The following is a 24,420-nucleotide window of genomic DNA, read 5'->3' as shown; positions in this document are numbered from 1 at the left end:
AAATCAGTTACTTTGTCACTTGCTGTCAGGAAGCGGGAGGGGAGAGAGGAGAGCCTCTGGGCCTCAGGTGCAATCTGCAGTCAGAAATGAGTGCTGGTAATTCTCAAGAAATTTCCTACGCGTGTCCACATTGGCCCAGTTCTGCTACAGAGAACTCCAGGGGAACCTTCCATGAGGGGACAGTGCAGCCTCCCTAAGCAGTTGCTAATGGTGTGTCTGGGCTGCTGGGATTTCACCTGACCCGGAGGAACAGTTTTACAGGTGATGTAAGGGGAAACGGGTCCTTCTTCCTCGCACCCTTCTTCCCCTTTAGCAAATGGCTTGTGCTGAAGCCCTAGTCATCAGCAGGCTCTTAGAGCACGGTGAAGGGCTCCCAGACCTTCAGCTCTGGGCACTCTCTCACAGAGCTGAGGGACACTCCTTGCTGGCTGGGGAGTGACTGAGCGAGATGCCTTCTCGTGGCTGTGGAAGTGAAGCCTTCTCGCTCACTAAGCTGGAGGCAAACTGACAAGCCAGTTGCACTGAGAGACAGCTGACAGATGCTACTACGTGGGACCAGCGGGGACTGTGGTTCCAACGCTGTCTGCACCGCCCACATGGGCCTGGGCCTGCTGCTGGCCCGTAGGAGGGCCCTAGAACAGGGCCTGCTTGTGGAGGGCACCAGGTTGAGCCCCTTCTTGATGCTAGTCAAGCTCACCTTCACTCATCTCTGATGCTCCAAAACGGGGTCATGAGCCACCTCTGCAGTAACTCCACCAGCCTATGAGGAGTCCCACCCCAGCCACAATTACCCAGGGGGTCACCATGGCCCAGACAGTTCTACAGTTGTCTACTCCCCTGCTTCTAACACAGCTTCTACCCCAGGGTTTGCCCCCCACCCCCAACTCCCGCTATCTTCTCTCCCATAATGACCCCTCCTCTAGTCTGAGTCAACAACGAGAAGACTGAGGCACAAGGAGAGAAGAGGGCTAACCCTGTGTCTGGCCGCTCCCTGTGGCTTAGGTCAGGAGGAAAGCATTTTTCCATTAGCAAAGAACCAATGCCAACCCCCCAACCCCTGTGCCCCATCCTCCAGACCTCCCTGGCAAGTGTGTTCCCGTTTCTCCAATCCTCAGAGGAGCGATCAACAAAATCAGCCAGGCAGCTCAGGCATCAGGTGTCAGAGGTCTTTGATGGAGCAGGTGGCCCTGATCAGGCCAGTCAATGCCCCCTCTCCAAGCACAAACACACTCTGACCGAGAGCCCCAACTGTTGCTGAAATTGAAGTGGAAGCCACAGAAGGAGCTGAGGAATTTCTCATGTACTATTTTGCTTTTAAATATGAAATCTCTCCCAGGGTGTTACTTTATTACTATAGTAATTTCCTCAGAAGGGCAGGCATCCAATGCTCTGCTTCCCCACCACCTTTGGAGACATGGAAATCTGATAGAAATATTCAGGTTGCTTAAGTGGCTAGTGCAGAAGAGGGAGACATAAAGGGAGCTCTTCCAAGGAATGCAGACTCCTGAAATCCAGGTGGAGGGATGTGCTCTAGACTGTCAGGTGGAGACAGGTAAGGGTACCGTGTGCCCCATCCACCACCCCGGGATGCATGGGGTGCCCAGGCCCATCTCCTCTGGGGCCACTGGCCTGTAGTCATTTCTTCCTTGGGAGAGCTGGCCAGGGCAGGGAGAGGAGGAAAGACACTCTAGTCCTTCTAGATTCTTCTAGATTCTTCTAGTTCTTCTAGATTCCTAATCGGAAGGCATGAGGTGGTTCAGGTCTCCAACAGTGGTGTGTGTGTGTGTGTGTGTGTGCGTGTGTGTGTGTGTGTGTGTTTAGGGCGGGAGTAAGGGTAGGAGGTGGGAAAAAGGGGCAAGAAGGGAGCTACATGGAGACTGGTGTTCGAGTTGAAGCACTAAGATGATCTCAACACTCATTCTTCTCCCATGATCACCCAAACATGAAGTGCCCAGTAATCAATGAAGTACCCAATGGCCAATGGCTGATGAGCAGCTGGAATTCTTCCTGTCCCTGGCAGGATATGAACTTTTCTTCATGCAAAACACACAGACTTGATATAGGAAGGTGGTTATGAACATAGACTCCAGAACCTGACCACCTGGGTTCAAATGCACAGCCACTTAACTAGCAGCACGACCCTAGCAAATGACTTACCTACCCTGTACCTCAGTCTTCTCATCTGAAAAATGGGAGTACGGTTGAGAACAACACCTACCTGATACAATTGTTGTACCAATTAAGTGAATTAGCTTATGTCAAGCACCTAGAACAACACCTAGTATAAAGCGTTGGCTATCATTGGCAATTCCCAAATATACTGGTGCCAGGCTGCCTGCCTCTGAATCACTGGAGCCCTTGGTTAAAAATGCAGATGTCCAGGCCATTCTGATGTAGCCAGTGCAAAAGGGAGCCAGACTACCCAGGATTTCTGACCGTAGGCTAGCTGAGAACCACCCTCTGAGCAGCGGGGGTTTGCAAGAAGCACCTACATCAGGATCTTCAAGGAGACCAGAAGCCAATTTTCAGAGTCCCTTCAGACCTGAACTTTGAGGGTGAGCACCCAGGAGTCTATAACAAATTGCTTAGTTGCCATGAGGCTTCCTGTAGCCTGAGAACCACTGCCCAAGATGATCCTCCCCTTTTAAAATTGCTTCCACCCTTTGCTCACGCGGGCACACACTTTGCTCCTGAATCTGAGTGTTAGTAGAACCTCTTAGAGACTAGCTATACATGATACAGTTGATGGTTTTGATTCAATAATAAAAAAGTGTCTTTGACTTTAATAGCACCTTAATTTTAAACAAGTATGGGTATGTTCTCACAACATATATGACCTGTCCAACTTCTAAGGTTGGAACAGGTAAGCACCACAACACACTGTACCGAGAAAGACACTCAGCCAGGGGACTAGAAGATTTCCCCAAACCATAGAGTGGGCAGATGAAGATTCCAGGTGGAGGCCCCTGCTTCACAATCCAGCCATCTGTCTTCACCTCATGCAGACCTCAGCCCCATCCTCATAGCCAGACCTCATTCCCGGCCCTGCACCTCCTTCCACTACCCCAAGTCCACAAAATTCAGTCAACCAGAGAATAGGTAGTGTCTGGTAAAGGGGACCCAGAGGAAAGGGTCATAGCACTGTCCTGAGCTTCCTGGCACCACCCTTCCTCTTTGGTCCAATCTGTTTTATCGAAGATTCCTTCTAGATGGGTAAAATTGTAAAGGATGCCATCTCACGTCTCTGCCTCATGGGCTTTTCCCAAAGCTCAGCTTGGTAAATAGGATCCGTACTGGTGAGGGGCCAGGGCAGGGGCTCTGAGAGTTAGGTCTAGGTCTGCACAAGTCAACAGAAGGCTGCAGAGACTGGGGCAGGGTACTCTGGGGCCCAGTAGGCCTTCCTCACGCTCCTGGGTACCACAGGTGGCAACTCTGCTCTGTCGACCCAGAAGGTTCGAGCTGGGGCTGGGTCCCACCTCCACAGCTATGTGCCCTGCCAAGAATTTTCTCAAGCAATTACCCAGAGCTGTAATGCCCTATCTCACCAGCATTCCCTTCACCGGCTTGAGGGGTCCCTCAGCAAACACTGAGTAATAGCCACCTTTCCATGATGCACAGAAAATAAAATCACCTAATAGGATTTCCTCAAATTTACTTTTCTCTGCCCGACATTTTTTTAAATCTTTGGCGCCTGCTACCGCTGGTAGGCTCAGGCACACTTACGGATGCCTACAACAGATGCACACACAGCAAAGAAATAGTCGCATAAAATGCAGAAACGGCCAATCAGTGCCTACCAGCAGCCTGTGGCAGACACACAGGTTGAGGCTGGGGGTTTTTCACCACGAACTTGTAATGGAGATTTAAGCCTGTATGGTGTAACCCAGTGCCCTTGCATTTTAAGGTGGCGGATGCCACAAAGGGGCACAGTAACTGAGGCTTGTATCTATGCATCAGCAACCTCTCCCGTGAACCCAGTGTTTGTCAAACCCCAAGAAATCTACCACCACATCAAATGTACCAGAGTGTTCAAGGATGGCAAGCCCAGGGCTTCACTCCCAGCCACACCTAAGCGCAGGTCTCCTGGGGGTGCTCTGGCCAGCCAGTGTCCGGACACTGAGGCCACCTGCAGGTACATGGTCATTCGTGGATGCCAGGGGGCTGGGAGAATGCTATAAGCTTTCAGTGATGCCGGAAGGCTGCCACTCAGAAGGCCAACACGCTTAGTCCACTATGAGGGCGGGGTGTCTACTGCCAGCCCCACATGTCCCACGGCTGCAGAAACACCTCGAAAGAAGCCCAGGCCTCCAGACCCTGTTTGGAAGAGCACAGGCCAGACGGAAGCTCAGAGAATGCAGATGGTGGCCTTCCCTCATAGACCTCACCAGCCCATTCTGAGCAAGCTCCCAGACCCAGTGTGAAAAGACACCGGCTCGTCTGGAGACTTACAGGCCTGGCTCTGTGTCCAGAAGGCCAGAGGATATCAGCATCCCTGCCTCCCAAACTGCCCCATTCACCCCCTGAAAACAGACCTTAAAAGCCCCAGAAAGCCTTCTCCCTGCAATGGCACCTCTCTCCCTACAAGCCCGAGCCACTGGCTGGAAATGGGGAAGGGGAGGAAAGGGGTGCTCGTTTTCAGTGCGGGTTTCTCACACCCCGTGTCAACTAGACCCTTCCTTCCTTCCGCCCAGGCAGAGGGTCTCATAGGGGCCTGCCTGTCTGGCCAAGGGTCCCCAGCTGGCCCACGGCTTCCACTGTCCCTTTGTTCCTGCCCTGGCCAGGGCTGAGGACATGCCTGGTCTTAGAGCTGCTGTCCCTGGGCCACAAGGCCCTAGAGCAATTCCACCAGATCCCCCACCACCCAAGGGAAAGAAGACAGACTCGTTAAGGGGCCAAAGGAGCAAAGAGAGGCGCCGCTAGCCACAGCAGAGTTTGGGAGGGATCCACTGTCTGTGTAGGCAGTTCATTGATCCACTTTTCTGATAATTATTCCTCACTCATCACAAACCAAATGACGCTGGCCCCAGCCCAGCCAGGCAGGCGGGAAGGCGGCTCCGTGTGTGAAGAGGAGAAAATGAACCTGCCTGTGTTCCTTGGAGGAGAGATGGGAGTGAATGGTGTGTACTATCCCTGTGCACTGAGCAGGGACGATGGGGCTGCTTTAATATTCTGCTGAATGTGGCGTTTCTTTTAACCCTTGCTGGAGAGATTTCCAGCCTAGAGACTCGGTTACTGGCAAAGTTTCTGGGGCTGTGCGGAGAGAAGGACACAACTCCCACAACGTGAGCCACTCCAGGTGGCCCAGTGACAGGGCCCACATACAGGGTTGGGTGTGCCGGCACAAGGGCACCCTCCCTCGGGCAGCTCCAGCCCAGCACACACAGAGAGCTAACGAAGAAGAGGTCTCAGAAGGAAACTACCCGCATCCAGACACCTGGTGTGTTGCCACACACTTGCTCTCCCAACAGTTTTGCTCGCATGCACGTGCCCTCCTTCATCGATGAGACCCAGTGCCAAGAGCAGGTTCCCAAAGTGAGCACCCGTCTGCTTTCAGTCCCACCCCGCTGGCGGGCGCGAACAGCGGCCGGTAGGACCTGCCGCCCCAGCGCGACAAAGTCCAGCCTTGCCTGGCCCGTTGCTCATGCTCGCTCACCATGGTTCTCTTGTCTGCTTTGGAAGTGTACAGCGCTGTGCCCGTCCCATCTCACCTGCTCCCGCCCTTGCCCCTACGGAAGTCAAACCCGACCGGCCAGCTCTGCTCTGGGGTGTCTGTCTCCCGCGCTCCACCCCGCTCTTGTCCCCGCACGTCCCCAAATGCAACCCCTCCGCACAAAGACCAGCAGCCAGAAGGGCAGCGGGAGGCAGACAAAAAAAAAAAAAAAAAAAAAAAAAAGCTAAAAAAAAAAGCTCAGAAAAGCAAGTGAGAGCTTTCTAGGCGTTCATCGTCGCATCCCGGGGCCGTCACCAGAACGAACACTGGACGGAGCGGTCTTCCCTACACCGGGAAGGAATCAGCCCCGCCCCGGGATCCCGAATGCCCCAGTTTGGCTGGAGAAGGGCAGCGCTTTCCGGAGGGGTCAGTGGCGCTGGACCACGGTATCCGCGGTGGGGGCGTTTCCCCCGGACAACCGGTAACAGCTTGGCGAGGGACGGGCACCCTGGCCGAAGGACCCTCTAGTTGGCAACGCGGCGCGGGCGCCGGGTCCCTCGGTGGAGTTTCAGCCCGCCAGCTCCCGAGAAGCGCTGCCGCCAGCCGGGCTGCGGCGGCTCACCGCCCCCGACAGTTGCTTTCACCTCGACAACTCCGCTCGGCTCCCGGACCGAGAGCAGCGTTCGCAGGAGGGGTTGCAGCCCGCGCTCTGCAGCCGGGAGCGGGGGCGGGGGAGGTGCGGGGGGCGGGGAGCGGGCAGGGATTTCCCACAGGGATTCGCGGGCTCAGCCGAGCGCGGGTGCTCCCCGCTGCGCCCCGCGCGGTGCCCGCGGGGCGCGCTGGCCCGGCCGCTGCCCGAGGCTCAGCCAAGGCTAAGTAGCAGGGGGAGTGTCACTGCCCGTCGTCTCCCAACCCGCGAGTCTCCCTTCCCGGGCGAAGGCGATGCCGGGCGAGTTTCGGCCACACACATCACCCACCCACCGCATCCCCGTTCCCAGGCTTAAGAGGCGACAAAGGTGTCTGCCTCGCCCCGACTTGACCCAGGAAAGCTGCAGCTCCACAGGCTCCGGGACCACCGAGGGTACAGCAGTGAACTCAGCCACTCTCGGCAGCCACTTTCGGGGCATCGGGGCAGAGTTCCTCTGGTCTCAGCGCTCGGCGCTAGCCCGCAGAGCCCAGAGTACCGGAGCCCGTGGAGCCGGAGCTGAGGAAAAGAGGAAAAGGAGAGGTGGCACATGGCCACCTACGCGCATCCGTGGCCAGGACAGCAGGGGACCCGATAGGCGTCCGCACTCCAGGGGCTGGAGAGCCCGAGAAGCCCCTTGGTCCCCAAAGCCCGGCGCCCCTGGAGCTTACGAGCCTGCACCGCAATGCAGCGGGCTCCGCGCTCCCGGAGCCAAGCCGAGGCTGCGGGAGACCCGAGCTGCCCGGGAGCGCCGGGGCGCGGGAGGGCCGGGGGCTCCGCGAACCGGCTGGGGGCGCTGGGAGCCAGCCGGGGGGCGCGCCAGGGGTGCCGCCCCAGCCTCACGCTCCGCCGCGGCCGGGGCTCCCCAACAGCCGTGCCCCCGGGTCGCGGGAGGCGGACGCCTTGAAGCCGCCAGAGCAGCCCGGGGATGCAGGCTCCAGCCGCCAACTTGCTCCGCGGAGGCTACGTTACCTTCCATCGCGGCCACTGCGGATGCCAGGAGGAGCAGCAGCAGGCAATCCGGGGCCATCGCCGGCCGGCGGCCCCCAGGCCGAGCCCAAGCAGAGGCGGCCGCGCGGGGAGGGCGCCGCGTCCCGGGGCGCCGCTGCACTCCCCGCCGGTGGCTTCTCCGTATCCTTTCGCGCTCTCGCTGGGACCGGACTCCCCGGAGCGCGGCGTGGGCGTGGGCGGGAGTGTGCGCGCGTGGGGCGGTGCGGGCGCGCGTGGGTGTGGGTGTGCATGTGTGTGTGTGTGTTTATGGGAGAGGTGGGTGTGTGCGTGCGCGTGTATGTGAGAGAGAGGGCGAAGGAGTGTGAGCTGGGGAGAGCGCGCGAGTGTGTGTGCGTCCTGGTGTCACATTGCGAGCTACAGCGGAGCCTACGAAAGGACAGAGCCGGCCAGACTGACGGGGGAGGGAGCGGGATCCCCCACCATCAGCTCTCTCTCCACCCCTAACACCTCCTGTCCAATCAAGGAATCAAACCTGCAAAATTCCCCCGTCCAATCAGGCGCGAGCACCTCCTTACACAGGCATTGTTAGTTTAAGAAAAACTTTTGCTTGCTAGGCTGTGCGGGAGGGCTTGGAAGGCACTAGGAGGGGTCCGGGCTCCCCCTCGTGGTGCTCTCGGAGAAGCGCACGGGCCTGCCCCGCTCCCCTTGCGGGGGCCTAGGGATACTAGTGAAGCAGTCAGTTCAGGCTCATACCCTTCCTTACAGCCCACCGGGACTCGGTGAGCTTTAAGTGATCATTTCTCCTCTTATTTCATCTTAACGACACATACCCTGGCTACCCATAATAGCGCAACTGGAAAGGACACCCTACCGCTCCTATTCATAGCTCTTCACCTTCTAATAGGGTATGTCTTTTATTAATTCTGTTTAATGTGGGTCTCTCCTTATTAGAACAGAGAGGGTCTCCTTTCTTGGGATTCGTGTGTGTTTTGCTCACTACAGAAAGTCCAGTGCTTAGAACAGTGCCAGGCCCGTAGAAGGTGATAGCATGTATCTGTTGAATGAATGAATGAATGAATGAGGTTCAGAGAAGGTGTGAGCAGGGCCCTGGATATGCTTTCTGCCCAACTCCTTGCTGCCCTAACCCTTCACAAGTTTCTGGCTGTGCTTAGTTTTCACTTCTGAATACATTCTGTGAACGTCCACGGAGAGCTTGACCCCAAGAGTCAACTCAGGTGGGAGACACTGGTGGCCACATGGGGCTGGGAGGAGGGACAGCAAAGGGCTTTGCAAGGTGAGGCACAGAGAAAAGGCCCCTGATTGTGGGTGAAGCCTTGAGAATGGGTTGGAAGAACTTGAACAGACAACAGCAAGGGGACAGGACCTTGGAGGTAAGAGTGACTCTCCCAAGCCCAGCTCCCACGGCTCTGCTTTCTCTTCCTGTCTCTGGAGGTAGCCAGTGTTCTAGATCAAGAACCAACCTTGAGACTGTCATGTTGTGCTGGAGACATGTCCTCACCACATCACCCCCACCCCAGACTTGATGATGGCCTGATCCTACAGGATCAGGGAGGATTTGTTAGGTGGCCTCCTCTAACAGCAACAAAAGCCTCTACCCCACCAAGCCCTCCCCAGAGCTGTCAGTGAGTGAGTTAACCATGGGCAGATGTGGTGACCACTTGAGCACTCTCTGTCCTCCCCAAGCTCTGCTAAATCCATTTCCCACCTGTGTGTGTAGTCTTTCCTTTGCTGGGGCTGCACCCCCTCAGTCACAGCCAGACTCATCTCCCTGTTCTGACACTGCTTTACTTCCCTCCCCACCCCCACAGCCCTCATGCTCTCATTCATGCTGCTTTCCCCTCCCCCCACCCTTCATCCCACCCTGCCTCCGCACCTGCAAGGGGGCATTCCATCTGTCTCCATTCCCTCATCATCCACTTCAACGCCATGCTGGCTGCCCTCTGCCCTGCTCTGCACCACCAACATGTCCCAACATCTCTGGAGCTGTCCCCATGGGAACGACCCAGCCTTGGTCACCCATCACCACCATGGATCCCCAGCACCCTCCCACATGGGTGACCAGCAGCTCTCCTGCAGCCCTTGCCTCCCTTCCCAGGGTTCCCTTGTTCCTCCTGTCTTACCACTTCTTCCTGATCCCTCTTTAGCTCTCAGAAGCCCCCTCACCAGCTCTGTCCCTGGACCATCTGCTCTCTATGTCTGTGGACAGCTCCTTGCTCTATGGCCAGCCATCCCCTCACTCCTAGACAGAGGGAGGAGTCTGACTCTTCTCTTCTTCACCAGGTCACAGACTTCTGAGAGGCATGTCCTGCAGAGCCCACCTCTGCCACATCTCCCTCCAGTGCCCTTGTCCCAAAGCCGTGAGCCTGTCCCAGTTCCCGCCATGCTCCTTACCCTGGACAACCAGATAGTCTGAACAGCGGCCCAGCTTCTATCCTTCTATCCCACTAATCTTTCTGCACTCTGCTGCCAACCTAATCTTTCTCAAGCCAAACTTGATCTTATCTCTTCCCAGCACAGAAAACTAGTGGCTCCTCACTGTCTGCTAAAGACAGACCAACCACTCTGGCATAGCATCCAGACTTCTCTACGGGCTCCCTAAAACCTGCTTTTGGGCCTGAGCGGCTCAGCCAGCCTGGTCCCCTCACCATCCCCACCCCCCACCCCCAGGCTCCCCTTTCCCTGCACCTGGCTAGTCACACACCCACCCACTTACTCAACAAATATTTATCCAGTACCTGTGATGAGCCAGACAGGCCCTTGCCACGTGGGGACATGGCAGACACGGGCTCTGCTCTGAGGGATCTTACAGTACAGCGGGAAGGGTGACAAAGAGGCCGTAGCATGTCAGGTGGAGACTAAAGCAACCGGCAGTTAAAGGGTGTTAGTGCCGTTAGACATGAGGAGAATGGCTTCTGTTTATACACCGTATGCATACACGCCTTGCCCTGGAAGTTTCCATGCAACCCTTAAATGGAGTGAGTTGAGCTTCCTGCCCTCTGCTTCTTGCCAAACCCCTCCTCTGCCTGGAAGTCTTGATGTCCCTCAGCTGGTCACTCCCACCCACGATCTCATGCTACATCTCTTTGGATGGTACTGAGTGGCTCTTCCAGACCTGCCTGAAGAAGAACTGACCAGTGTCCAACAGCAAAACGTTGCTCCTGGGAGGACCCCAGCAGATCATAAGCACAGGGACCCCAAGGAGACCTCTGCCAGGGTCTTTCACCTGTACCAGGCAAATAACACAAGAGTCTCTGACTTAAGGTCTACTAAACCCCCAAGCTTCACCCCTGAGGCTTTTAAGTCAATAGGGACACCCACAAATATGATTCTATGGCCCCCATGCCAATTGATTCTGCTGCACACGGAGGCTTGAGAGTCGCTGTTCTTGTCCAGGTATTTAAAACTGTGTTCTCAGTTCATCTCAGGGGACAGTCAGGGCGGGGAAGGGGGAGGTGCAGACCTCACCTCTGTTCTGGCAGCTTTTTGATTTAAGGGCATCAAAACCAGGTTTTGTTGGAAGAAAAGGTTCTGTGGCAAGAACAGGAGGAGGTAAGGGGGAAGGAAGAGGGGTTAAAGGAAAGGGTTGGTTGGATTGGGGTGGGATTGGGACACATCAAATCAGAAGGGGCAAGGAAAACAGCATTGATGACTTTGAGAGTGTGCTGGTGGTTCAGGTAAGAATAGCATCAGTTTAGGGCTTTTGTTAATTTCTCTAATAACCCGAGGGATTGACTTTTCTTGAGCAAGTTAAATATTAATTTAGCTGTGCAGCAAATTGATCTTTCGCTTGCAAGGGGTGTGATTTGCAAATATCCCTGAAAGCACCATTGGTTGGGCAACCCAAGCCTGGTGCCTTTTTTCCCCAAAGCATCTTCTTGGCTACTTTGTTTTTCTCTGTGATGTCAAACGCTCACTTGTTTTCCTGATTAATCACCCAGCTATTTGATATCACGAAGTCAGTCCTTCAAAGCCACAGATGCTCGCCTCCAAGCCAGCAGCTAAGGGGTCCCAGGAACCCAAGGGTAATTTGACCCTTCTTCTGGAGCTCACAAGCCCTTTTGCTTAGAAGGTTGGGGCAACCACCCAATTCACCCCCACCGCTAAACAGTCTGTCTAAAAGGTTGACAAACACTTCAAGGGAATGTAATTGTACAACTTCCCCTGATAATTCTATATGTTATAAAGCCACCCTATAGGAAGCACCTGCTCACCACTAACCCACATCCCCTCTGTTGTAGTTTAAGCCTGTTTTCCTCTTTCTACCCAGTTGTAAAGCACGTAGACAAACCGTAGCCATCCTGAGGATGATGATATGGCTATCTTGTACACGAGAAGATATTAAGTTGCTCCCTTGTCCCATCTTTTTCTTTTTAAATATTACTTAACTGCATAAATGAAAGGTTTAGTTATACGCTCCACGACCCAAGCTACCTTTAATTTGATTCTTAATCTGCAATATATATTGTCCTTGATTCTTTTTGGAGAAGCAGGTGAACCATTTACGAGTCATTTAAAACATTTTAACAATGGGTAATAGACAAATAACAAGAAGCTTCCTTTCTCTTTCGTTCTTTCAACATGTATTGTACAGCAGTGCTGTGTTGGAAGCCTGCAAGGTGCTGGGGACTCAGTGATGTTTGTGACTCAGTCACTCCCCTTAAGGATCTCATGGTCTCCCTGGGAAGAGAGACATTGAAATGCATTGTGGGACTTTCTGTATAAAATGGCCTCTGGCTAGAGGTTTCCAGCAAGCATTTCCTTGCTTCTCAGGAACACATCCCAGCAAACAGACAAATATGAAGACTCCCACTAACGAAGTGAATGAACACTGACAGACAACCTAATTGTCAGGATGTGGAAGGCACTGACAATACTTATAAGGCAGATGAAGCCGGATGGAGAACAACCTATCAGGCACATGTATGACATATGCCAAGTTCTCCTCTATAAAGAGAACCTGCTTTAAAGAAATAGATAAGAAGATATGTTGTAATTCCCGCTCTGTCAATACCTGACTCAGACACCCAAGATCTCTACTAACCAGGGAATGGAGTAAATGTTCTTTATTTTGTTGCTCCAGCTTCACACCAAATGAAGAACAGTTTTCTCTGGCCAACTTCCTCCCTTCCCCCAAGGTCTTCTTATACCCAGGAATGAGAAAGGCGACTGGGCAGACAGACGGACTGGTGAAAACACAGTGTACCGGATGTGAAGAATGGCCAAGAAACTGGAGAAGACACAGTAATAACTATGGAAGTTGGGCAGTCTTCTGAGTGTTGTTTTCCTATGACACATAGGATCAGAACACCAGAGAGTCAGGATGGTGGTGAGGGAAAGACGCCACCTAGTAGAATGGATAGACACTCGATAAAACCCGCTGGCAACTGGCAGTTGGACATTGGCTGGTTGTAGACCAGTGTAGATCTAAACAGATGATTCAACCATCAAGTAAGAGAGAGATGGATGGCCCAAGGCCAATCTACTCATCCTGCCTATCAAAAAACAGCAAGAACTAGTTAGTCTCAAAGAAGAGTCAAGACATCCATGGTCTGTTAGAATACTTCAGAATAAAGAGCAGGAGCAGCACCTCCAAGACCCAGAGGAGAGCATCCCTTTGAAAATGAGGCTCTGTACAGTCAAGAGATATTTTCAGGAAGCTTCTTGGCATGCCTGAAAACTCCATGTAAAAGGAACAAGCTTACAAGAAAGAGTTTAAGCAGAAAAGACAATGGAATGAGAAAAGGGAAGGGAATAGAGAAGCGTTTTCAGGAAATGAAACCATACAGTGTTGGGATCTATCATCACATTGGTGTAGGAGTGAAGAGCAGATGTGAGCTGTCGAGCAATGAATGAATGATAGAGAAGCCAGACTGCAGAATCTTTCCAAGAGTGAATACAAAATAGACAGAAAAAGGAAAAACATTGGGAGACAGAAAATTGAGAACCAACACATATAAAATTATGTCCATACTTGCAAAGTATGGGGGACTTGAAAGAGTCCCTAGGAGCATTCTTTTTTTTTTTTTTTTTAAGATTTTATTTCTTTATTTGAGAGAGAGAAAGATCATGAGAGTAGAGAGGTCAGCAGAAGAAGCAGACTTCCCGCCGAGCAGGGAGCCTGATGTGGGACTTGATCCCAGGACTCCAGGATCATGACCTGAGCAGAAGGCAGTTGCTCAACCAACTGAGCCACCCATGTGCCCCCAAGGAGCATTCTTAAAAAGGATATCAGTACAAATGCCATGGAAGTCTTGGCAGAGCTATGAAGGAATCAAACCCATCTTAGCTGAATAAAAGCCTGATAGTCACATCTAGGTAATGTCTTTGAACCATAAGCATGTTTTTTAATGAAATCTTACATCTGTATATGGACACACATGAACAAATAGATTGCCTACAGTAGAATAAAGATTGTTAACTTGATGACCTTAAGTTCCAAAAGGAAATGGCATCAGAGATATAGAGTTTTATGAGGGAAAACTATACTTTTTGACACACAAAAAATGTATTTCCAGAAGATGAAAGCAATAAATGTTTTAATTTACATTTTCAGGTACTAGAAAACTTGTAAACATTCAGAAAAAATTTACTTGAAAATATATCCAAAGGACAAAGAGATGAAGTTTGGTGACAAGTAATAAAATCAAAGTCTAAATGTTTGCAAACCACTTATAAATTGAGTTGAAATGTCAAAAATAGTCTCAATAAAGAATATACATGTTGTTAAAAATTCTAATTACAAAACCCTAAATCTAGTAACTCGAACTATATTAATTAAGATCAAAGAGAAGAGCCGTTTTAGGAGGGATAGCACAGCTATGTTGAAATTCCTATGGGTGGGATTCAGAAGAGGGTTTTTTTTTTTTTTTTAATGCTCAAATCTTACAAATACTGAAATTGCTTTAAAATAATTAAAGTTGGGGGTGTGTGGGTGACTCAGTCAGTTAAGCATCTGCCTTAGGCTCAGGTCATGATCCAAGGATCCTGGGATCAAGCCCTACATAGAGTCTCCACTGAATGGAAACTCTGCTTCTCCATCTCCCTCTGCTGCTTGTGCTCTCTCTCTATCTCTCTCCAATGAATGAATAAAATCTTTTTAAAAACTAAAGTTGTTTTAAAACCAATTTAAATAGTTAAAAGTTTTCACAAATACTAGAAAAGAGAAAAACAAAATATACCCCTATGTTTTTTAAAAAATGAATAGAAAAATGTTAAATAAATAGAATGGAATTTATAGTTTAAACAATAAGAATTTACAAGAAAATACATAATCACTTCCAGTAACAAATACAAATGAACTGACTCTTGATTTAAAAGACTCATATTGGCAAATAATAATAATAACAACACCTAAAACAAAGAGAAAAATAAAGAGTAAAAGAATAATTTTCATTCATGGTAATATTATAAGTTAACCAGTAAAACGTTTTGCTAAACACAGCTAGGAGAACTCAATAATATGTAAAATAGCTGCTTCTCAATATATTGCCAAGCTTAGAAGAAGTATTCCCAAGGGCCTAGAAACAAAGAAGCACTAAAATCCTGAATGATAAATGTGGGAGCTTACCCCGCAGTGTGGGTGGGGGTTAGACCCTGTTCTGGGAAATCTAATAGCTTGAATTTTAATGTACGTCAATTGGAAACAAGGCTTGGAATGAATGCAAGGCCGAAAGTTGGAATGGCAATCACCACAGAAAGCTGAGGCTTCAAGTTGCAACAGCTCCACTGAAAGAACGGACTGAGAGAAACATTTACTACTCTCACAGAGGAGAGGAAGGAAACTTGCCCCTCAGCCTGGACAGTTCCCCTCAGAATTCCTATCTCGGCTCTCACTTACCTCGGTTTGAGTTCAGATACATACTGCTTAGTTTTACATCTCCAAAGGCAAGAACTCTACTGAAAAAAATCAGTTGTAAATGGACTGGCCAGGGGAAAAGCAAAAAGCACACCTCTTCCACAAGATTTCCACAGATAAAGCCCTGCCAGACGTGAACTCACAATCCAAAATCACAGGACACAAGAATCAATCTACCTACCTTGAGCAAAACTCAGCAGGCAAAACAAACAGGATTAGACTCCTATGAGTTAAGAACTAGCAAAGAAAGTCTTTTAAATATCAATATTTTAAAGAATAAGACACTATTAAAAAAAACCTATAGATTTGAAAGAGAAGCATATAGAAAAGGAAACTAAAAACTAGCTGGATAGGTGAAGAGGTTCTGTATCCCCAATAGGTTCACTGAACTTCAAGGTAAATCTGAGAAAATTAACTATAATGCAAAGGAGAAAAGTAAAGAGATGTAAAACATTAAAAAGAGGTTGAAAATATGACTGCAGCATGGAGAAGGCTATAATTTTTTAAATACTTAGGAGAGAATCATAGAAGGAATATTGGGAGGGGCAAGATAAACAATATTAAGGGAAAATAGCAGATAACTTTCTAGAACTGATGAAGGAAATGAATTATTCAGATTGAGGAAACACAGATTTTAGAAGTCCTGAGTAGAAGAAACAAAACCTATCTATGACCAGGCAAACTATAATGTACTGCAGGACACCAAAGACAGAAAAACATCTTAAAAGCCATCAGAGCAGAAAGACAAGTTACTTGTCTTCCAAGCAGCAAAATGTTTGGTACAGAAAGAAAAGAACTATACACTTAAAATGTTATGTAACCTAAAATCCCATACCCAGCTAAAATTTTTTTAAGACTGAAAGCAAGACTAAGGGAATTTACCAGCCAGGTGCTATCTTTGAGACCTACTTAAGGAAATAGCTCAGGAATAAGGGAAATGAACTCAGAAAAGCAAAGTAAGATGAAGGACACAATAATGAGTAAAAGAACAGGTCAATGTGGGTCAATCCTTGGAGTTTATAAAAGCAAGGTAATACTAAAATACTGAACAAGAGCAGCATCTAAGTTAGGAGTTTAAGAACTAAAAGTGTTCTAAAACCCAGATACCATTCAGGAAGCAGGCAGAGATGCTGGATAATTTTAGATGTTGTCAAGTCAACCATGCTTTAAAATTGTTAAGGGTAAGGATGCCTGAGTGGTTCAATCTGGTAAGTAAGTGTCCAACTTAAGATTTTGCCTCAGGTCATTATCTAAAGGTCAGGAGATGGAGCCCAGTGTCAGGCTCTGTGATCAGTGCAGAGTCTGTTCGAGATTCTGTCCTTCTCCCTCTGCCACTCCCCCTGCTCGCTCTCTCTCTTTCTCTTTCTCTTTCTCAAACAAATAAGTAAATCAATAAAATTTTTAAAGACCATGTAAGTCATGGGGGAGATACACTATGTTTGTAAGGAAACTGACGGTAATTCTCTTTAACTTTAAATATAAACTTAGTGCAAATACAAGAAAAGTACCCACAATATTTTTGAAGAATTTGACAATTTGACACAAAATTCAAAGGCAAAAGGCAAGAACAAATTTTGAGGACAAACAGAACGGACAGCACAACTTTAAAAATATGGAAAAAATGTGGAGGAAAAATCCATGTCAAGGAAAGCATTACAAAGTACTGGGGGAAAAAATCAACCGATCGATCAATGTTGCTGAGACAACCTGAAAAAATAAAATTAAGCTCCTCTCACACCCAACACAATCAATTCCAGTCAATCAAAAACAATTATGAAGAGCAAAAGTTTCAAAATATTTTTAAAGAAAATATAGGATAATATTTTAATGATGCGGAGTGGATGGTGGAGAATTTCATAAACAGGACGCAAAAGGCACAAATTACAAAGGAAAATATAGGCATATTTGACTGCATAAAATGAAAAACTTTGGTACTAAAAGACACCATAAACATAGTTAAGCCACACACTGGGAAAATATTTGCCGCCCATTTAATTTAAAAAGAATTAACATAAAAAAAAGAATTAACATCCAGATTGTATCAAGAACTTGTACAAACCAGAAAGAAATAAACTCTTTGAAAAGTGCTCAATTCCTTGCATTGGCAGAAAATACACTAAAATTGAAAGGATTGATTTCAAGGCAAAAAATGCATTATTCTCTATATGGGGATTGGCGTGGCACCCACACAAAGATGACACACAGACTCCTGACATGTTCCTGATTTTTAAACCAGGCAAAAGGACAAATATTGTATGAGTCTACTCATATGAGATACCTCAGGTAGGCAAATTCAGAAAGACAGCAAGTAGATTAGAGGTTATAGGGAAGTAGGTATGGGGAGAAATTGCTCAATGGGTAGAGTCTCTATTTGGGGTGATGAATGGGTTTTGGAAATAGATAGCAGTGATGGTTGCATACTATTGTGAATGTAATTAATGCCGCCAAATTGTACACTTCAAATGGTTATAATACAAATTTTATATTCTATGTATTTAACCATAATTTTAAAAGCAACCCAGTATTAAAGAGGGGGAAAGATCCGAATAGACTTTTCAGACAACAACTAGAGTTCATAGGAGACAGAGCAATGGGAGCTTTCATACATTGCTAATGGGAGTATCAGTGGGTTCAAACATTCTGAATAGGAGTATGACATCACTCGGGGGAGTCGAGCATGTGCTTTCTTACCTATCAGAGTAAATACAGTCTGCCATAATGCAGATACTAACAATAAAATGGCTCGAAGGTAAAAAAAAATGTGTTACTGTCTCACATATTAGCCCCAAAGTTTACCATCCTGCTCAGTGGGACTACTTTGACCCTCATGATCATTCAGGTAGCTGGTTCTTTCTAAGCCATTGCTCTGCCAGCATCTAGGACTCTGTTGTTTTCTGCAAAGCTGAAGTCGGATCACCACCACGTTTGGGTTTTAGGCTGTAGGAAGAAAGAAGAGAGCACAGAGGAGGTACAATCATAGCCTTCAAGCTCTGATCCCAGAGTAGCAGAATGGGAACCACTGAGATTCCATTGGTGAGAACTCGGTTGCATAGCCACATGCAACTAAAAGGGTGGCTGGGAGAGATGTCTGGCTGGACAGCATGGGGGCAGATGGAAAGAACGGACGTGGTGCACAGCTAACGATCTGCACTACACCCCGGGACTGAGCAGTTTCACAGCGGGGTATATCTCGGCAGCACTTACGCACATGCACACCAGAAGATATGCACAAGGAAGTTCACGGTTGAGCAATTCATAATAGGAAAAAACAAGCAAACAGCTCAAATGTCCATCATTGTGAAACAAAAAAATAAATAAATTTAGGTCTATTCTTATACAGGAGCAAAAATGAACGAATTACAGTCACACTATTGGGAAGATGTTCCTAAGGCAACATCAATATTCAACAGAGTGGTAGGTATTAATAATTAAATTGTGTGTTATACACGCATATATACATATATATGTACTTCTATTCATTATTTTGTATATACCTGCCATAGTAAAGTTACCTCCTCACGATGAACTATATATCATTTTTCACCCGACAGGCTGGTAAAAACAAATGTTTGTTAATAATAAATGCAGGCAAGGATGTGGGCAGATGGGCAGTAAAAGTATAAATTGCAGTTTTATTCTGTAGGGCATTTTGGCAGTATCTAAGAAAACCTAAATTGGGCGTCTCTGTGAATTGCTGTTCGCTGCTCAGCACTAATCTAGAGAAAAAACTATGGAGGCATATAAGGAGGCCTTGAGCCAAGATGTTTGGTGCAGCAAATTTTAAAATAGCACAACACTGAGAATAACCTAGAAGCCATTAATTAAGGAGAAGACTAAACTCTGATCCAGCCATACAACTAAAGATAATACAAGGGTAGAAAGAGTGATGTGCATGGATCAGGGCTTAATGTGAGTAGGTCTTCAAGACCCCGTGTCCCGTGGAAGGGCAAGTTGCAGAAGAAATGAGAGAAAACAGTATTAGATTTCCCATAGGCTGTATGTGTATCTCACCTCATCCAGTTGTGTGTGTGTGTGTGTGTATACCTGTTTTGTATGTTTTGAATTGTTTCCAAAAAGGATTTGCCATTTAGAAAAGCCTACGTGAGCAACTATTGCTTTCAAATATTAACCTTAGAAATATTTTTAAACCAATAAGAGGCTTCACCAGCTAAGACTAAATGAAGAGATGATACAAGTCATCTATTTACTACAAAGTATTTCTTGAGGGCACACAATATGTCAGAATCTGGGGTACAGCAGAGAATTACAAAGTCTCTTCTTTACAAAATTCAGTCGTTTGAAGGACTGAATTTTGCCGGAAGTGAGAGTTGGAAATCACAGTTACTAATCGCTTCCACGTCTTTTTATGAAGGAAACTCTTTGGGTTTTACTTTTTTTAAAAAAAGTGAGTTAATGGGACAAGTCCAGTAATTGTTCAAAGCCTCGGCTTACCCATCTGAAAAACAAAGTGAGTATATACTCTGCTCAAAAGTCAGTTAGCAGGAGCTTGAGAGTTCACAATCCTTCTGTTTATGGAATGCTCTGAGTGGTTAATCAAGGAGAAGAAATGAAGGCAATTTATCTTGTTCTGCACAGAGAGTCCAAAGTATGAAATGCTAACATTATAACAAGAAACACAGTCCAGATCAAAATACAGTTAGATGATCACACAACTAATTGGAGGGAGGACCAAAGGGGACTTATTAATGGTAAAATCCACAAGTGCTTTATGAGAGGGTCAATACAAAACGTGGGCCGTTTTCAACAACTACACCATCGACTTGATAATGCAATGAGAAGCACGCTACTTAAACTTTTTGCCTTTTGAAATCTTAGAAAAAAACAGAACTGAGGATGGTTGGTTTTTCTAACGATTAATTGACAAGCCACAGACCGGCAAGTTTGGCTCTGATCTCATCTCATCTAAACGCAGTCCTGTTCCCCAAATAGCATGGGCACGTGTGCCCTGGCTTGTCTGTCTGCTCCTCTTCCTGCCAGCATCGGGGATGGTTTCACGGGCCTTTAAAACACTGGCCCAGGGGTGCCTGGGGGCTCAGTTGGTTAAGCGACTGCCTTCGGCTCAGGTCGTGATCTCAGGGTTCTGGGATCGAGCCCCCATCAGGCTCCCTGCTCAGTGAGGAGCCTGCTTCTCTCTCTCCCTCTGATGCTCGGCCTGCTTGTGCTCGCTCTGTCAAATAAATAAATAAAATCTTTAAAAAACAAAACAAAGCAAAACAAAACACTGGCCTAAAACCTCCTTCACCACCCGAGGCACCTGGGCCCTATCTCCACCCAGTCTGGAGAGCCACCAGCACCAGACATGGCCCCACTTCTACTATTCCCAGCTCTGCTAACTCTCCTCTTGGCCCAGGACCAGCCAGGCTTGCAGCAGCCCCTCCTTCACCTACTCCTAACCACCACCCTCCGACTTCAACCAACCCAGCTACCCCACACCATACAGCTTTGCTTGTCTCCTGGTCCAGCCTGGACCCCTGTAGTCAGGCCAGGTTACTACCAGAGCCTCTAGAATTCAGCTTCCCAATGTGGTTCTCATTAGTCACACGTGCTTACCAAGCACTCGATATGGGGCCAGTCCAAATTGAAATGTACTTTCAGTATCAAATATACTGAAATTGACACCAGCTTTCAAGGATTTAGTATGAAAAAAATGTAGTATCTCATTGATAGTTTTTCTATTGATTTCATGTTAACTTTATAATATAACACAATTTATTAAACTATTAAAATGAACTTTTCCTGTTTTCTTAATCTTTTTTTAGTGTGTTTACTAGAAAATATGTAGCCTACATTATATTTCTTCTTATATTTCTTCCCCAACCAGCTGCTGACTGGAATTGTGGAAAACAGAATCTGGCTCTCCAGGGCCAGGAGTTCAAAAGGATTCAGAGGTATCCAGGCCCCACAGAGGGGCCTGTGGTGTAGGGCATCTCAGAGCGGTAGGCTACTTCTAGGGAGGTGGGTGAGAGACCCAGTCCTACTACACCACAGATATCTCTGCCCACAGAAGACTGCATGGGCAAGTGCTTGCTGAAGAAGCAGCTGCCATGTTGGTAACACCTGGCATTCATGCCGTCTTCAGCCTTTAGTGCTCTCTACATAGACCCGATGTGGGAAAGAGGGGGGTTAGGGCAGATGCAGAGCCGCACATCCATAGCAGAATGAGGAGAATGGAAAAGAGAGGTTGGATCACTCCAGGAGGGGACGTGCCATTCCACACAGAAAGAATGATGGAGAGAGAAGGGCTCACTGTCTGAATAACTCCACCAATTATCCAGAATGACCTCCAGGACCAAATAAACAAATGAAAACTTGAACACACTATGAAAGAATCTGAGGTTTCCCTTCCCCTGGAGATCTAGATAAATTTCTCTTATTCCGTACCCCAGAGTCAGATCCAGAGACAAAGATTAGAATAAGAGCCCATCCAGAGGAACACTTTACTGACCGGTGCACCCAACCCCCAGCTGGGAATGCTGGCTGCCAGCAGCTCAGTTGAGCCCTTTTCTGGAGCATTGCCTTTAGCCAAATGGGCGCTGACTCACTTGGAAGGATCTGCCTGCTCTCTCCCACCCTTCAGGACAATCTTCGGGAAATGTCTAACTGAAATGGGGGGTTAAAGGCCAGCTCTTGACTCCAGGATAGACCAACTCGTACTATTAGTACTCCAGAGCTTTCCAAGGGATTTGGCTGAAGCCAGTCTCCAACCAAGACCACAGCTTTGCTCAGCCCCCTTCCCCTGCCCTTTCCTACAGGCCTCTCTCTTCTCCCCACTAAGTCACGTGAGTAAGATACCCTTTCAGACTCTGCTCAGACTCTAGGGACCTCACTAAGGCCAGACAGAAAGGAAACGTGGATCAGTGAGTGGGGGGAGCCAAACAACAAAGGCGAGGCAGCCAATCCCAATGTACGATCAAGACAGTCACCACCGTGGGTGACTAGAGATTTATCCTGCACAGTGTAGAACACGTACTTAAGAGTTATCCGACCCAAAGGAAGCAAGGAAGCTGGGGTATTTATCTACCAATTCTCCCCAGACATCAGGTCAGACCACCAGGGTGGGGAACACCAACTCCACGGCACTTCCAGCTGCCTGAGGATCGGGGGAGGGCCCTCCAGTGTCCCAGAGAAAGCCCCTGGGCACCAAAGCTGGCAGTTGGGGTCAAGCCACTGATGGAGGTGCTAGAACTAAGGAAGCATGGGCAGGGCTTAAGAGATTTCAATGCTAAGTCATTAACTTCTGCTTCATGAGATCAAGGCATGGACGTCCGCAATATCCAAAGGTACCAAACTGAGGTACCAAACTGACTCACACAGACTTGGCCTTCCCTCTGTACACACACACACACACACACACACTCCCATACTCACCATTCTCACACAGCATTTGTGTGTGATGGAGACTTCCCCAAGGGTTCAGCAGTGATGAAGGAGGTGATTACTTGGCAGAAATAGAAATGGCCTCAGAGATAACATTCTGTGTTCTTGTTCCAAGCTACCCATGTGGACCAGAGCCTATCAGGGATTCGGGAGGGCACAAGGGCCTTTCAGTTTACGGGATTCGCTCTCCTTAGAAGGGGTTTACAGATTAATAAAGCAATTTTCCTCTCTATTGCATTAGTATCATGGTATGTCATTATTCTGCCTTGAGTTAAGAATTTATTTTTAAGTTTGTATGCTAAATTGGAGAGTAAATTCTTTGCATCATTTCTTTGCTTCATGACTTAGCACAAGGGAGGGAGCAAGAATGCAGATGCCGGCAGCACCCAGAGAGCCTGTGGAAGAGACCGAGAAGGGGAGGAAGTCAACATCTGCCTGTTGCAGGAGGTCACTGAGGATGTGACAGCTGGTTGAGGCAGACCCTGGGCGACAAAGGTCCATCATCCCCTCCCCTATCCTTGGAATACAAGTCCAACCACTATTCCCACAGCGGGAGCTGTTTTCAAGGATTGTTGAGACCATGTGGACAGTATGTGTGACTGAACGTCATTAAGTTCTCTACCACAGTTTTCAAATTCTGGCAGGAAGATGCAGATATCTCACTTTGGGGCCAAGACAAGCCTCACTTGTAAGTTCTCTTGCTTATGAAACCTGCCGCCTACCAATCTGGAGCAGCCCGCCTCTTTCTCCAGCCTCTCCTTGGCCTCCGTGTATGGGGGCCAACTTGTGAACCAACACAGCCACATGGGAGAGAAGTGTCTGATAGGAAATGATGCCCCAGGGCATGCCAGTGGGGGCTGTCTCCTTGCTTCTGGCCCCCAGAGGATGTTACTTATCACCGCTTCCCACCCCTGCCCCGTCTCTACAGCAGTGAGGGGAGGCAAGGTGTTAGTCAATGATTTCTTCAGCATGTATTTTTTGAGCCCCTATAGAATGTTGGGCACCAAGGCTGAGCACTAGAGAAACAAGGAGAAGACAAAGCCCCTGTTCTTATAGATGTTAAATTGTAGAAGAGACAGACCGTCCGCTCGAGAAACTAAACAATACAAGTAAGATTATCCCAGAGATGCTAACTGAGACCCACGTGGAAAGTGAAGCACTGCCTGAGAAAGCGGCGCCTTTGCTGGGATGAGGAGGGCAACTGCACCCAGGGCCGTGTGGGAGGGCATCAGTGAGGACAGAACACTAACCAGTAAGCAGAACTATCAGAGGCCAGGGGGCGGCGGTGGGAGCGGAGCCTAGTGAAGAGCAAAGAGCTGAAAGAGTCTGACGTGAGGTTGGTTGAGTCTGACGTCAGCTGTGTGCGGCCGTCTTTGTTCTGGGTTAGGCTCTAAAATGGTATTTATGGAGATGTTGGCTGGGGGAATCACTTGGGACTGGGGGTAACATGGCAGGTACACTTGACTTTTCCCCCACCCTTACCCATGATAACAGCAATGCCCAGAACTTAATGCTCAAAATAGCCTTGGCTCTATGGGTGCTGTATTTTTCTGGACTGAGGGAGTGGCCTCCCAGCCAGACCACGTAGAGAAGGCTCTACTTGCTCCAAAAGAGACTAACCCCGGTGGGAAGCGAGGATTACCACGTTGCCCACCTGGTAGTGATGGCTGGGTTTCCTGACTTTTCTGAGGCCTGGCCCCATTTCGGAATGCTGGTGGCAGCAAACGGGAGCAGGATCCTGCTGCCTGGGGGTGGGGACGCATGTGGGGAAGCAGCTACACGTCTCGCCTCCTGGGATGTCTTCATGCTTGTGGGCACTATTGGGAGGCTGGGGCTGGCAAGCATGTTCCAGAGGGGTCT

The 24,420-nt window shown here is 48.5% G+C and overlaps 1 protein-coding gene across 1 annotated transcript in view; it reads right to left on the bottom strand.

Annotated features, from left to right (window-relative positions):
• EPHB1 (EPH receptor B1) overlaps positions 1 to 7,754 on the bottom strand; it is a 419,068-nt gene extending 411,314 nt beyond the window's left edge. Inside the window, exon 1 of the mRNA XM_059162673.1 lies at positions 7,308 to 7,754. Within this exon, the coding sequence (XP_059018656.1) occupies positions 7,308 to 7,365 (58 nt within the window). The 5' untranslated portion in view covers positions 7,366 to 7,754. The remainder of the gene's footprint in view (positions 1 to 7,307) is intronic.
• Between the last annotated feature and the right edge of the window lie 16,666 nt (positions 7,755 to 24,420).

This window comes from Mustela lutreola, chromosome 2 (genome assembly GCF_030435805.1).
Source record: "Mustela lutreola isolate mMusLut2 chromosome 2, mMusLut2.pri, whole genome shotgun sequence".
NCBI classification, from domain to species: Eukaryota; Metazoa; Chordata; class Mammalia; order Carnivora; family Mustelidae; genus Mustela; species Mustela lutreola.
The sequence above is the reverse complement of the archived record's forward strand: the minus strand, read 5'-3'. Positions and strand labels throughout refer to the sequence as shown.